Source organism: Ictalurus furcatus, chromosome 20 (assembly GCF_023375685.1).
Source record: "Ictalurus furcatus strain D&B chromosome 20, Billie_1.0, whole genome shotgun sequence".
Taxonomy (NCBI): Eukaryota; Metazoa; Chordata; class Actinopteri; order Siluriformes; family Ictaluridae; genus Ictalurus; species Ictalurus furcatus.
The window spans coordinates 22,952,460-22,968,501 of NC_071274.1; the positions used below are offsets into that span (position 1 = coordinate 22,952,460).

The following is a 16,042-nucleotide window of genomic DNA, read 5'->3' on the forward strand; positions in this document are numbered from 1 at the left end:
TTTCCACGTGAAAATACGGTAAAGAGACACGCTTAGGACATGACAACAAAAAGAGAAACTTTCTATGAAGCTAATTAAAAAAAAAAAAAAAAGACACACATTTAAGATAATACAAACCTAAATTTGTATTGTCAAGACAAATAACACATTTTCTATTGTAAACCTTAAAGCTTTAAAATGATATTTGGTTAAAAAATAAATAAATAAATTGCACATAAGTATATAAAGATGTTCAATATGTAGTGTGCGTTTAAAAGAATCTGACTGTAGAAGCTGTGTCATGGTCTTCATCACAACATTGAACCGTTTTCTGTTTAATTTCATTGAAATGTGATCCAGATCATGTGTGTCCGGGATTGTGGTGTTTATCTTCATATAAATTATTTTGATTAATGAAACCTTTTGTTGTTTTTGATCATGTTTCGCTCCTTAAACTGACTGTTACAGCAAACTGAAAAGCTGTGTGTGTGTGTGTGTGTTGTGGCTTGAACAATACAGCTTTTCATTATCACACACACACACACACACACACACACACACACACACACACACACACACATCCCTTGAATTCTCACCCACTTCTTCAGCATAGCAAAAGCAAAGCAGTGCTGAAGATCAGGCATTCTTTCAGCAGCCAGTAGGAAGCCTGGATTTTTGGTTGCAGTGGGCGTGGCTGGGGCAGGGTGTGGTTGAAAGCAGCAGGTGGGTGGGGTTTCAGTGAGTGGTGGCTTTTACTCTCAGTTAAATTGAGAGCTGAGTTTCCCATTCACTTCTGGTTTGTTACTGCCAACACACACACACACACACACACACACACACACACCTTGTTTTTCTGTTTTTTTTTTCTCTTCATGCTGCTGGAAACGGTGTTTAAATGAAGACCTACAAGGCTGAAGCTCAAAAACAGGCACTTTAGCTTGGAGTAGGCTCAGATTTGGAGGATATTTGGGCTGAGTGTTTGGCACATTGGGCCTGAGGTGTGAGGTAACAGGTGAGCAAAGTTTGCTTGCATAGTTCAATGCTGAATGAAAGATTTAAACTTTAAATGTCATGCTTCACCATGTGCCCTTTCTTCCTTTTAAATTAATTTCTAACTTTCCCAGAGAGAGAGAGAGTGAGAGAGAGAGAGAGAGAGAGCAGAAACTAAGCATTTTCATATATATCTTTGGATTTGAACTTGATCTTTCTCATTGTATCTGAGCCTGTATCTGTGTTTTCATCACTCTCTTCTGTCCTCGTATACCTGCATGACTCGCTCAGCTCCTCTCCACCTCACCTGTCTGACTGGCTTTACCCACTTAGTCATACAGGCTCATGCTAAAGAAGAAGCAAAAAAACACCACACAGCTGTAATTATTCCTGTCTTGTAGCTTTTAAATGGAAATTTTCTAACAAACCACTTAATTTTTTTTCTCTGTCTGTCTATGAACACAGGTTTGTTTCTGTCAGGGCAGGAAATGAAGCGACACCGCTGTCTTCTAAACAGTGAAATTTAACAACAGTGAAAACTTGAGTGGATTTTATTCAAGGTCTGGGGTTTGAACTGTTGCTCAGTCTGAGGAAATACTGAACTATCTTTTGACCCAGACTCTTGATTTGTAGATGAACTGTAATTTGCTATAATTTTTTTTAAAAATTTATTTAACTTTCCAGAATATCCTGTAAAATGGCTGCGTAGTTCATTTTCTTTTTTTTAAATAAGAAATAGGAATGAAGGTGTGTGTGAGTTTGGATGAAATTGAAATGAGCTGAAAACCTCCTCTTTTCTTAAATAGAAAATTTTCATTCAAAAACAAACTTCTCAGACTTGGCATGTACGCTTGAGTATAAAAGCTTTCGTTTGTTTCCATCAGGGCAGTAAAAGGTGTGACACAGCTGTAGTATAGAGTAGACAGGACACATTCCCTCACTATTTTACTCAGGATAAGCAAAACACAGATTGTACAGATCCACGTGTAATCTCAAAAGATGTTTCTGACTTGGTTGTGATCAAGAATGAAGATTTTTTTTTTTTGCTTGTTTCTGTCAGGACCAGAAAAGCAGTAACACAGGGGGTGTTTGTCAGGGCAGGAAAAAGAGTGACACACCCTTACTGTAGGCAGTAAAATTTAACAGCATTGACAATTTGGAGCATTTTCATAAAGGTTAATCTGAGGAAATACAGATGGGACATTAGCCATAATGTGCCAAAAAGTCTCCTGATTTGGAGTAGAGACTAACTTATTTATTTTATTTAGTTTGCTTTCTTACTTATTTACCATTTGGACAAAGTTTTATGTTCTTAACAACATATAAATACACTTTTTAAAAAAAATAATACTTTTTTTGATCTGCTTAGCATGACTAGCTCTTTGTTTCTGTCAGGATGGGAAAGAACGTGACACTGCTAGCATTCATCATAAATGAAGTTTTAGCACTTGACATTTTCACTAAATGTTCTGAATTTAAAATGTTAAATGAAGTCTGAGGGAACACCAACTCCTTCACAGTACTGTATATGCACCGTTTTGCATCTTTTCTAGAAACTTCCCCAGTATTTTACAGGGTGATGAGACCATAAGAGATCCATATCTTCTGTAAATTCGGTTATGATATCGGGGATATTGTCTGTATCGTCTGTAACGCAACCCAAGTGCTCACAATTTATTGCCCCACTTTGTCCTTCTGGTGGACCCGTAATGGTTGTACGTAGAATCCTACAACAAAAAGTCTTTTCCTTTCACAAGCTAAACTGTTAGTGCGCTAACAACCACTAACTATCCACTGAACCCTTTAAGAACCCTTTTTATCCTAAGAGTGTGTGTATTTACTGGACTAGTGTGCGACACAAACTCCACGTCATGACTCGTTATCTTCTTAATATCTAGAATGGGTACTACTTTCTAGCGCTCTTGGTGAAAATGGGGTTCTTCAGGGGTACAGTGAGTGAGTATGGGTTTTCTGATACAGAAGCACTCGCGTATCTTGTAGAGTTCTACATGGAACCTTTTAAGAGAGAACCAAATGACCCTTCGGAATGTGGACCGGCACTCTGCTTCCCTTCTGATATTTAATTAATTTATTTATTTTGGATGAAGGTGTTTTTTTACATGGTCAAGTCCTACAGAGGAAACGCAGCGAGCGGCACGTCTCCTGATCTTCATCCTGACTTGTTCTTCTCGGTTGTTCTTTACTCATTGCTGACCTTCTTGAGAAGAAGCCCGTGTTCTGTTCTGTTCTCTGTCGACCTGCACCGTTGTGTTGAACACGTTTAGATCGACGCGCACGCCAACTAGTCGAGCAGGTCGTGGCGCTGAACGCTGGCCACGTGCCATCTTGCTCACCAGCGCAGGAATGGTGTTTAATGTGCCGTGATCTGTTTTATGAGCACGCCGTCTCGGGTCTCGCCTGGACCATTTGCATCGTCGTCATTTCCCTTTGCAAATGAACAGCGTCTCCTTTTCTCTTCTCTTCTTCTTCTTCTTCTTCTTCTTTTTTTTTTTCTTTCTGGAAAGCTGGTATCTAAACTGCCCTGAATAAGCGCACTCTATCGCAGCTCTGTCACTCATCTGTCCGAGCTCAGGGTCTGGCGTTTATTCTGCGCACCTGGACAGGTGTTTCCTGTTTGCCTTGGCTCACTCCTCACTCATTGTTGACTCGTGAGTAGTGTATTCGTGGTGTATTTATTAAGCTGCCTGATGTCTCATTTTTCACCCTTTTCCTTTTTTTTCCCCCCTTTTTAGTTTACAAATCGGCTGAAGTGACACAAGAAAGATGATTCAGGAAGTGTTTTCAAATCTCATGAGGTTCTACGACTACCTCCTCAAACGAACAGGTGAGTACACTGTGCACTGGAAAAACCCTCGCTTTGTGATCTCACACATTAGGTTTGTGATGTACAGTACAATCTTACCCACAGTTATTTTGATTGGCTGTTCGACTCCTTGCTGTTCTACCAGTGGATGTTGTACTGAACATGATCACATGGTCTGTCTTCTGACTGCGGATGCGATCGTGGATCTAATAGCCGATTTTATTTCTATAATATTATTCATTTTTATTTGACACATTTTGAACACAAGACGTCGATTCTATGAGAGTATCGTAACTGCACGTCTTTGTTACCTCGCTGTGTCGTTTCCCATCGGTTAACTAGCTAAGATGTGTACTCGCTAGCTTTATTTACAGCTGGATTTGCACGTCGCGAGTGTATGATATCTTGGGATGCGGATATCTACGGGCAGTGATACGTACAAGGCCTTTTTCTTGAAGAAACGTCAGCAGGTGGGGTTTTTCCACACCATGCTAGGTTCTTTAGTAATGCGTCTTCATACTTCCATCCTTCTTAACCAATCGTACACCTCTCGGGTGTAACCCCGCCCCAAAGCTCCAACCCGAGCCCCAAGTTCAAGTAAAGTTGCTTCAGTTACCGTGTATTCCAGATTATTGGTCTTCCAAGATTATAAGAGAATGAGTTAGTCTGTGGTTTAGTCTAGCGTTTGTCCCGTTAGTACTGGCGTAGTATTGTTTACGAGAACCGTTGATATCCGCCTTCCTCAGTTAACGCTTCAGATATGGTTCTCAATTTTGGATTAGAACAGTAACGATATGTGGGCGGGGCTTCGTATTGACCAGCCGGCTTTATACTAGCTTTATAAGTAAAAATGATGTAGCTGCCAGAGAATATGGCAGTAGTCTGTTCTGATGATTTGCTGAAACATTTTCCATTATTTGCGATCGGATATACTGAAAATGATCTTTAATCTGTCCTCAGATGTGCGAGTACGGGATTACCCGCTGATGCAGAGCCCGATCACGATGACCCTCATCTTACTGAGCTACGTGTTTCTTGTACTGTACGTCGGGCCGCGCTACATGGCCAGCCGCAAACCTTACAACCTCAAAACCCCCATGGTCGTTTACAACTTCTCCATGGTGTTCTTCAACGCCTACATTGTTTACGAGGTGGGAAACTGCGCTTCTCTTCAAAGGTCTTAGTTCTTAAGTTCTTCCCATGAAAGTAAATCGGCGTGCAAATTTTATTCACGTTTGTTCTAACCCGGCCTTTAAGGATGGAAATGGCGCTCCTTACCGAGCCGACTTTGCATAAAAACCATTAAACTGTCGGTCACCTCCCGTGAGGATAAAAGACGTGAGCGAATCGGATGGTAAAATACATCAAACCCGATATGATACCGATCCAGGGGTTCGGGGGGACATCGTTCCAAACCCAGTTCTGACGAGATGAGATCAGAACCTGATTGACTTCTCGTTTACTTCCTACTGTTTAATCTTAAATACTCTTCCTTTGTTTGCTAGTGACAAATACTACGTTCTTAGAAAATTTACAGTTTTTGATCGTCCCTTTGGAGGATCCCTTGAAGGTTCTATGTGGAACTCTTTAGAAGGTAACCCCTTTTGGAAGCTAAGAACCATTAAGTATCCAGTCAACCCTTAAAGAACCCTTCAAGGGCCTGTTCTAAGAGTAGACCAATTACACATAAAGTTTAGCTAAGTGCCAAACACCTTACCCAGTTAATACATATGGGGGGGGGGTTCCCTCAAGGGTTCTTTAAGGGTTCACTAGATGAACAAGGGTTCTACTTGGAACCTTGACAGGTTCACGGCATTTATGAGCAACAATTTTGAGTTCCACACACTTGGCCATTTAACACGTATGCTCTTAGGAAAATCAGGAGATAATTAAGGGTTCTACCTTGGAACCCTGAGAGGTTCTAAATATTAAGAAGAATATGACGAGCAATAATTTGGAGTTTGTACCACAGACTTATCCAGGTAACACCTACTGTCTTTATTATAATTTTTTTTTTAAAAAAGGGGTTCTTAATGGGTTCTTTAGGATTTCATGGTGTAATTAAAGTGGTGTTAATATCCAGGAAAAAGGTTCTACTTAGAACGTTTAAAGGTTCCCCAGCAGTGGGTCAACTTGAGTGCTCGGAATTTAAGCGTGTACGAGTGTAAATGAATCTGTCCGCGGCGTTCCCACTCCCAACCACACTTTTCCTCACCACCGGCTATTTATTTATTTATTTATTTATTTATTTATTCTGAATACACTGGATCCAACATGATGAAAGTATTGATCTGTCATTTGGATGCATGGAAGTGTGAACAGCCAATCAGATTTCACCCTTCGTCATTCCGATGGGGTTTTTTTTAATGAAGGCAGACGATTTGTTTGTTACTGAACAAAAGATGATAAATGTTTTAATGATTAATCTACTGCATATTGATGGTGTATATAGTGTAATAGTACGGAGAGATTATGTACTGTACGTACGTTTAAATAAATAAGAAACGTATCACACGGCACGTGTACGAGAGGAAGAATATGACGATAGTCACGTATTAAATGTCTCCAATCGGGTCGTTTCCTAAAAGGAATTTAAGGCCTGGATTTGAAATAACCGGTCCAGATGACATTCCAGAATGACGTCATTGGAATTCATAATGATCCGATGACATCGTCGCTCTACCTTTTTTCTTTTCTTTTTTTTTAAACCCAGGTTAAATGCTAACTCGTGTCTGAGCTCGAGATGAAGACATGAAAGGTGTGTAACCTGAAAGAAGGAATCCCGCTGCGTTTCAATACGTTTTCATTTTCCTGCTGCTTTATTTCAGTTCATGATGTCTGGCTGGGCGACGACGTTCACGTGGAGATGTGACCTCATCGACGTCTCGACCGCCCCGCAGACTCTCAGGGTAAACGTCAGCGTCTGCTCCATCACGTATCGGCTGATTGATCGTTTATATCTGCTATGATGTAATTGAGAGAAACGCAGGAACTAACATGTTTCGATAATGTTCCACATCAACCAATGTAACTATAAATGGATAAAAAAAAAAGATGAAATTTCTTAAAGTTCTTTAAGAATTGTAGGTAAGTTGCTATGGCGTAAGAGGAATAAAACACTGGTGGGGGGGGGGTGGGGGGGCGGGGTTCAGTGTGGTAACAGTGACTCCGCCCCGTTCCTGAGTGTTTTACTGTAACAGTGGTTTATTTCTGTCTTGTGGTATGAAAAGTGAGATTACAGATGGATGTTTTTGTTTCTACAGATGATTCGAGTGGCCTGGCTGTTCTACTTTTCAAAATATGTTGAACTTCTAGACACTGTAAGGACCTTGTTCTGTGTTTCTATAACCATGCGTCCAGTGTAGCGTTCACTACTTACTGAAGCAATCGCCTCTGGACGTTTAAAAAGAGATAAACAAATCTAATACGTCACCTCTCGTATCTCGTTAATATAATCTGTAATGCTCTTCGTGTGTGTGTGTGTGTGTGTGTGTGTGTGTGTGTGTGTGTGTGTGTGTGTGTGTGTTTCTGCAGGCTTTCTTTGTGCTGAGGAAGAAACACAGTCAGGTGACGTTCCTGCACATCTTTCACCACTCGGTCCTGCCCTGGAGCTGGTGGTGGGGCATCACTCTCACTCCAGGTGAGTCTTTCATCTGGTCTCGCAGTACTGCTGGGTTTTTAACTCCTGGGTTTTTATTTATTTATTTAATTAATTAATTTTTTTTAATGGATTGCATGCAAATTTGCCATAATAAAAATTAAACATAAAATAAATAAATTCAATCATTCCCCTCGCTCCCTCTCCCCATTTATAGAAAGATGTGGATGTGAAGGAGTTTATTTGGAATGGTACATGGCCGTGACCCGCCTCAATCCTTCCCACATTTTAAGCTTTTATTTCTCTTTTTAGGCGTCGACCCTTTAGAACTTGGTTTTGATTTGACTTGTAAAATTCCGTGGCTTGAGACGGACGTTCTGTGATATCGGATAACGATTTTAACGGGTAACCCTGGTGTCTTTCTCTGTGGTCTACGGCGAACATTCTTACTACTGAGCACGTCTTCGAGGACGAGGGTCCTAAACAATTTAATGACTTGATAGACTCTTGTTCCATCCCTGGCTCTTTTATACCTCAGACTTGGGTATGCTGCGCTACAGGCCTTCTCCTGCAGAGACGTTCGCTCTTTATCCGGTCTGCAACATCTCCCGGGAGTCTGCTAGCCACTCTTTTTAATATCAGGTTGGACAGGATTTCGGAGGTTTATTATCGTTTTTTAAAATTTATTTATTTATTTATTTGCGGAGAACTACAACGAATCGCAGGAAACAGTTTTGCGTGATGTTTGTTGGTAAATGAGACTCGTGTTCGACGCACGTGAATGGAGGAGGGCTTCGACTAAACGCTTGTCGCGATGACGTCACGTGACGCGTCTCGGCCCGAATCTGCGGAAAATCTGCTGTTTCGAAAAATCCTAAGCTCCTGCGAATATTGCGGAGTTTCTTTTGATCTCTGCGTTAATCTCCTGCAATATTGGAGGGACTGTAATAAGTGTATCTCTAATGCTCCTCGCCCCCGGGGGACCATGGAAGTACGGTGTTCTGTTTCACAAACGTTCTTCTGTTATGACTTAAAAACGAAAGATGATAATGGTGGGAAAAAGGGGAAAAAGTTTTCAGTTACTTTTCTGAAAGTGCTCTAGCTATTCTTTAAATATTTGTACACCCATCCTTGGCCTTAATACTCCAACACCAACTCTAACCTCTTTCATAATTTCTTAAGAGATTTTAAAAAAAAACAATCTTCTCCATTCGTCCACGTGTTCTTGAGAGAACGTGCTAGGAAAAACGTTTTGCTGGACATTTGCAACGACAAATCAAAATATAATGTTTCAGGTGTTCGAGGCTTAAGAACGCTGTGGAGGAGGGGGGGTGTACAAACTTTTGAGGCATTCATCCATATAATGAACGCTTCATATTGTAATGCGTCTCTTGCTTTGTTCACGCTTTATAACTCCGCCCCATCCGTTTCCGGATCGCAGCCGGGGGAATGGGTAGCTTCCACGCCATGATCAACGCGATGGTCCACGTCATCATGTACAGCTACTACGGCCTGTCCGCAGCCGGCCCGCGCTTTCAGAAGTACCTGTGGTGGAAGAAATACATGACCGCCATCCAGCTGGTGAGTGTGCTTTTATATTCCATTCCATTTCTATTCACATTACAGCTCACGTAGATCATTGGGATTTAGAACGGGTCCCAGTTTGTAGCTACGTTCTGGAACGTTGTTGAAGGTCCGCTTTAGATTCTGGTTGGATCGGCGACAAATTGGGAACGCATTTATTTCATTCATTTCCTGTTCCTGTTTCCACAGACTCAGTTTATCGTGGTGTCTGTCCACATCTCTCAGTATTACTTCATGGAAAACTGTGAATACCAGGTGCCCATATTCATCCACCTCATCCTGATGTACGGCGTGCTGTTCTTCATCCTCTTCTCCAACTTCTGGATCCAGGCTTACATCAAGGGCAAGCGGCTCCCGGTCGGCAGCGACGACAAACCCAAGCAGAATGGCTGCGCTAATGGTACCGAGGCGGCCATGTCGGCTAACGGCACACACCTGGAGAACGGCGGCGTGCACTACACTAACGGGTTTGCCGTGAACGGGAAAGTGAAGGAGGTATGAAGGAGAAGGAGGAAAAAGAAACACTACGGAAGCTGGCACTAGAAGGGCTAGCACGAAGGACGTGGCGAGAATGATCATAGTTCCTGGGTTTGTGGATGTTTTCGTGAGATCACGGGCCACGTTTCTGTTCACCTGCCTTACGGTTGTTTTTTTTATTTTTTTTTTGTATTTATTTGTCCACGGTGCATGAAGAGAAAGATGTCCAGCTTCACAGATGTCACGTTGACTTTTGTGTTTTTAGCACGTATGATTCTCCCGGTTTCTCGAGACCATGCATCTGAAATGAGTACGACTGTAAATAAATATTTGTGCAAAGTTAGGTAGTACGGATGGAATGGCTCTTTTTTTTTATTATTTTATTTTAAATGTGTATAACTTAAAAAAATAAACCACTTTTATATTAATCGCTGCTTTAAAGAGTTCATTTTGCAAAAGGTAGCTAAAGCTCATAAAACGTACTCGGGCTCGAACGTACGGATGTTTCAGCAGGAGGCGGAGCTTTCAGAACTGACATGCAATATGATCGACAGGTGAACGTAGTGGGCTTTAGCCTGATTGGTTGGATGCTGGTGGTCCATTTCACAATTTCACTAAACTCCTGGGGTCATGTGTTAGATGTTTTAGGCACATGCAAAGAAATGCTGTAGAGGAAATATAATGACGTTAAATGTTTCTTCACTTAAAAAAAGTTACTGTAAGAAATAGTAAATTAAACAGTCAGTATTTAGTGTGACACAAAAATAAAAATAGTCTGGGTACAATTAAAGCAGTTTTATAAGGAAGAGAGCGCTGAGGTGTACTGAACATCTTGCAGAACCAGACACAGATCTGCCAGAGACTTTGCACTCGCTTCTTATTGTTGCAGCCTTCATAATTCTGTTACCACTTAATATACTGCTTTCTTTACTGACAATGTTTAATTTTGTGCTGGAAAACTAATGTTTGGGAATCAAAAATTGTTTCTGTACTGATGATGTAGAAGTCATCAAATTAAAAAGAAAAAAAATCTATAATGAAGTTTGTACTTAAGGGGGTGCTAAAACTTTTGCTAAAACACAGTGTGGTATATAACTTTGACTCTAGATGAAATGTTCTGAGGTCTTCAATGTTTTCATGTGGAGTGCAGCTGTTTAAGACTGAGTGGAATAAGACACGGGTGATGCGGTAAGAAAATCAATCCCATGATGCTCGGCTGGTGTGATGAAGTCACTCCTACAGCGAGGTGGATTATCTTCCCGTAACAGCACATACCAGTGTTTCATTCCTCGTCAGTCCCTCTACGGGTTTGATCACAGACTCGATGAAACGCTGCAGGATTCCGAGGAGTCCTGTGAGGTCGTGACAGCGCTCGTTCAGTCAAATCCCTCTTCAGTTCACGTGCGTCAAACACTCATACAGCTACAGTCTCATTTACCAACAAACACTACCACCACACAGAACAACTTCATTTGCGATTTCACAGATTCAAGTAGTTTTCTGCCTGAAAAAAAGCCACCACAGAAACTGAAGTACAGAACAGACTCTTTAATACAACAGCGATTTGACATTAAAAAAATTTTTTTAAAAATCCATTTAGTTATCTTTAATGCTGTGGAACATCCACAAAACGAGTGAGCTCCTGTTGTCACTTACATTAGAGCAGCTATAAACAGGTGTCAGCTCTGCCTCTCTATTCTCTCCAATTTAAATAAAAATATTTAAAACAGCAGGCCGTCCAGCAATTTGCAATAATAATCAGACAACTTGAAACTCCTACTGTTACAGTACTGACAACGGAGACTCCTTCCCTACCGGTCAAGCTTCCACCATCTTTAACAGCACTTAATCAAGACAAACGAGCATTTTACTAAAGACACGAACGTCCCGGCCACGTCGACGGCACCGCGTTCGTGTCACTTCGGAGTCAAGTCACAAACTTAAAGGCAACCATGATTGTAAAGCATATTCATAAAAACATTGAACATTAAAATGTGTTCAATACAAGGAGTACACAAAAAATAAAAAAATTAAAAAGTTTTTAAAAAATTAAAAAAAAAAAATCCCCGTACACACATACACAAGAAATGCAGAAGCACGTTTCAGAAAACAAATGAAATACCAAAACAAAATCTTTATTTGAATTTTACAAGAACGCATTTGTACATTAACTTAGTGTGTCTGTGTGATTAAAAACGCCGCTTATCGGATGTGCTGCTGGATGATGCTGCTGCTCGCAGGCTTGGCTTTTTTGGTGGGATCTTTCTCGCAACACTTCCACAGGCGGATGGTTTCGTCCGAGCTGATGGACGCCAGGGTGGTGCCGTCGGGACTGAGGGCGATGTTCAGGATGCGGCCTTCGTGCCCTGGAAGACACAAGAACGTTAACGTTGTAGGGCAGCTTAAACATGTGGGGGAGGGGGAGGGGGAGACTGGGGTTTGTTGGACAATAGTAGAAACGATAGCGTTCAAAAGCAACGGAACGGACCTTCGAGCTCGGCCACCTTAGCGAGCGAGGGATATTTCCAGATGAAGATCTTGTCGTGTGAGAAACCGTGACCCGAGATGAGCTCCTTGTAGTTCGGTGCAAACACGAGAGATGAGACCTGAGAAGATTGGATGGATATTAGCAATGTTGTAGCAGCTAGAAACAGTCGCTTCCACAAAAAAAAAAAAAAAACCTTTTCGTAGCTTTTCATTTTACAGAGAAACCACAAAGTGTAAACTTCAGTCCTAAAGGTGTTGGAGAACTTAAAGTTACAGCTGCACCTCTGACTGTTAAAGCGCCGACACTGGAGACTCCTTCCATACACGTCACACGAACATCTCATTACACAAAACCATATCAAAATCACAGAACCTTCCGCTGTACACGTCCCCGTGTTCGAGCCGTTACTATAGAAACTATAACGCATCAGAACAAGCGCGTTAAACATAAACCTGCGCTACTCTGAGCTGCTGTTCTAGAAAAGTAAACCACCTCCTCTTCCGACCAATCGCAATCCAGAACTCGACAGCGTTGAATTCTGCTGTGCTAGCAATCTGTTCTTTTTCACCTGAGACTGCGTGTCCCAGGAAGTGACGCACGAGCCGCTGTTGACGTTCCAGATGCGAATGTGGCGGTCGCTGGTTCCTCCTCCCGATGCCAGGATGCTCGATTGCCACGGACACCACGCCAACGCCTGCACGCCAAACGAGACGAGCACGAAAATGAAAAACGAATCTGGTCAGTGGCGCACCGCTTAACGATTTTAACATGCCACACCCACCTTCACGGCTCCTTGGTGTTCGCTGAACGAGTGCACGGCCGTCTGAGCTCCGCCCTGCGTGCTCGGCCAGATGTTCACCAGGTTGTCGTTGCCGCCGCTGGCTAAATAGCGACCATCGGGAGACCAGGTGAGACCGCACACCTCCTGCGTGTGACCTCTGAGTGTGAACAGGTGATGATTGGCGACACGGACATCGTGCTGGTGGATCAAACCGGACCTGGAACCACTGCGAGAGAGATAGAGAGACACAGAGAGAGAGAGAGAGAGAGAGAGAGAGAGAGAGAGAGAGAGAGAGAGATCTGAGAAACAAGTGCACACACTTGAAGCGGTTATACTTCATATTACTCAGGACAGGTTTATGCCGAGGTTGTCTAGGAAGATCGAGTAGTTCCCATTGTGCACGGTTTGGTACAGTGGGTAACAGAACACCCGCGGGGTCGGAGGTGATGGCACCGTTTCCACACTCAGGTGGTAGTAGTCCTCCATCTCTCCAAGTGTCCCCCATCCTTCTCACTCTTCCCTACATGAACTTGGACTGTTTAATCTGTACAAGTCGTGTGTGTTAGTCGTAAAGCTGATCTGAAGCTCACGGACAGAATCTGTCAATCAAACGAGACAAAACCTGACAAATTGGTGCCGCGACCCAGATGGCACACCGACACCTATCCGGTCTGTTAAGCCGTTACTTGCAAACCATAACCTCGGGGTGGGAGGAAGATGCAGGTTCTCCAGGGCTCAATCACAGCGACGCTAGCTAATAGTCACCCTCTGTGAGCGAACATATGTGGAAGAGGGCAGATGGGGCTTTTATCAGCACGTCACACTGCCCTGTTGCACTAGCGTTACAACCGCCACATGAACATGATCAGACTTACCTGGATAGGACGTGATCGTTCCAGTTCAAGCAGCTGACTCTGGCACGATGACCGTCCATACTGCGCAGACGCTTCTGACTCTGAACGTCCCACAGCTGCAGGGAAGCGAGCAGGAATTCATTACAGCCGGCGCTCCAAAAAACACATTCGGTATTAAAACATTGGTACAAACCATGTCCTCCATATCATAATCAGGAGGGGGGTGGGGGGTGTATATAAAACTTGCAGTAACTCAAAATTGGATATCAAGCTTCATTTAACACACCGGATACAAACATACGTGGAAAACAAGCATTTAAGATGATTTGATCCTTGAGATCAAGACAGATCAACCCCCCCCCCAATCCACCTTTAAAACTTTAATATTTGGCAGGCTTTTTATTTTCTCACCTCCACTTTGCAGTCGCTCGTCCCGACGGCCAAGAAGTTTCCGTCTTTGCTCCAGGAGACGGACGTCACGTAGCCGTTCTCTTCCTCCATCTTTTTCAGCAGCACGATCATCCCCGTCGCCGCGTCCCACAGGTACACGTATTCCGAAAGAGCCACGGCCAGAACGTTCAGTCTGCCCCAGTCCATCAGGTTCAGATCTGAGTGAATGCACCGTGGTGTGAAGGAGTCCCATCAACAGCATCGTCCGTTTATCATCGCTCGTCTAGACTGAACCAGAACCGGCGTTCGTGATACTTACAGAAGTCGTTCCTGATCTCGGGGGCGTCGAGAATCCTCTCTGGAACCGAAGATATGTAGCGGGTCTTCTTCAGCGACACGGGTGTGGGAACTTGGCTGTACAGAACCTTCAAGTTGTTCTGGTAACCTAGAAGCAGAAGGTCTTCATTAAACTCCTGCACTTTTTAAAAGGAAATAAATGTCCACGTTTTTGCGAGCGATTAAACACAACGCGATAAAGCTGCTCTGACCTTCGGGGGCGTTAAGAGGCTTTCCTCCCAGGTGCAGGATTTTGGCCTCTTCGATGTCGCATCCGTTCAGAGTCACGGACCAGGCCTTCTGATTAGTTTGCTGATATTTTGACATTAATAAGCCAGTTCAAATCCATGTACTCAGATCCGGAGTATACATTTTTGAACAAGAAAAACAAAAGTAATCGAGACTTACTGTGGACGCCGCCGCTTCCTCGACCGGCTCGTTCTCCTTGGAGATGAGGAAACTCGCCACGTCCAACTGTTTGGCGTTTCTGACGGGGATGAATCTGTCTCCTCCGGCCTTCGAGGGTGTGCTTTGGTTCTTACCGTTCTTCCCTGTTTACATACAGGGTTACAAAGGATTAAACACGAATATTAGTATTTAGAAATCCACAATAAGACAAGGAACCAACAGCAACAAAAAAAAGGGCTCGTACCCGGTGTTCTGCTCGGCGTTTTGGACATGCTGAGAGACCGGTTGGCGCTTTTGCTCGGTGACAGAGCGCTCGCGTTGGCCGAAGCGGACGTGCTGGCTTTCCTCTGCCACCTGGCCATCGGGGCGTTGGTGATGGGCATGTCCAGCTTCAACACGTTCTGCATATCATTCTCGAAACCAAAGTGAGCCATGACGAGCGACGGCCGAACCTGAATCACTGTAGGAGAGAGAGGAACACTAATAAGTGCATGAAGATAAAGTCATATGGAGTGTGTAAAGGTCGTGCATCAATTGCATGCTTTGACAAAAAGAGTCATTTCATTTTCATGCACTGGTTGGCTTTACTTTCAGTCTTTAAGAAATAAAATCAGGAGCAAATTGTGAAGATCTTGTGTGAATTATTGCTATTAATACTACTAGTCATTTCCCCACAATGCACTGTAACAATGTAGTGTCCAAATGATGCACACAATGAAGTACACACAAACACCAATAACACACTTTGCTTTCCTACATCCAGTGCACGAGGGAACGGCTCGTGCACTAGATGCATTGAACACTAGGCAGATAACTATTTAGAGCGAGTTATAAAGCAAGAGTTTGTAAATTAGTAAATCCTTAAAAGCAACAACAAACTTGTAGCAACGTATCTGTTAATAAATATCACAAATAAAGAAGTTAAACTTGAAGGAAATACTCATTTCGACTCATTTACACAGCACGTGAGTGATCTCGCGACCACGGAAGTAACGGTTAACTTTAACTTTATATATAGATCATTTTATTTATTTATTTTTTTTGTAATAAAACTTACCACAATAGGTTCACACCAGTCCAATTAAAGCAGCTACGGATAAAAATATCAAACAGAATAAAAGCTGATTACTTATCGCAGATTATAATCAGCGCGTTTTGTCTCCTCAGAACACAGAAAGCGTCTAAAAAGCCCACAGCCCTCTGGAGTGCAGTTTAAATGACTGAACGCGCGCTTCTGATTGGTCCGTTTAAATCACACTGCGCCTGTTACCAAGGCAGCCGCATTCACTCTCTCAAACCTAATAGGCTGAAATCGTTTTGAGGGGCGTGCACA

General features: G+C 42.8%; 2 protein-coding genes across 2 annotated transcripts; one reads left to right on the forward strand and one right to left on the reverse strand.

Annotated features, from left to right (window-relative positions):
* Positions 1–663: 663 nt before the first annotated feature.
* On the forward strand, positions 664–10,262 carry elovl1a (ELOVL fatty acid elongase 1a). Its single transcript, XM_053651313.1, has 8 exons — positions 664–991; positions 3,723–3,814; positions 4,754–4,944; positions 6,622–6,702; positions 7,057–7,113; positions 7,328–7,433; positions 8,833–8,972; positions 9,165–10,262. The coding sequence occupies exons 2-8, from the start codon at positions 3,754–3,756 to the stop codon at positions 9,474–9,476; spliced, it is 948 nt and encodes a 315-aa protein (XP_053507288.1). The 5' UTR covers positions 664–991; positions 3,723–3,753; the 3' UTR covers positions 9,477–10,262.
* Positions 10,263–10,302: 40 nt separating this feature from the next.
* Positions 10,303–15,923, reverse strand: cdc20 (cell division cycle 20 homolog). The gene is made up of 11 exons (XM_053651312.1): positions 15,767–15,923; positions 14,954–15,169; positions 14,710–14,852; positions 14,514–14,613; positions 14,285–14,410; positions 13,987–14,183; positions 13,597–13,691; positions 12,722–12,947; positions 12,509–12,634; positions 11,941–12,058; positions 10,303–11,818 (listed from the first exon to the last, which is right to left on the reverse strand). Exons 2-11 carry the CDS (start codon positions 15,141–15,143, stop codon positions 11,655–11,657), a joined length of 1,485 nt encoding a protein of 494 aa, XP_053507287.1. The 5' UTR covers positions 15,144–15,169; positions 15,767–15,923; the 3' UTR covers positions 10,303–11,654.
* Between the last annotated feature and the right edge of the window lie 119 nt (positions 15,924–16,042).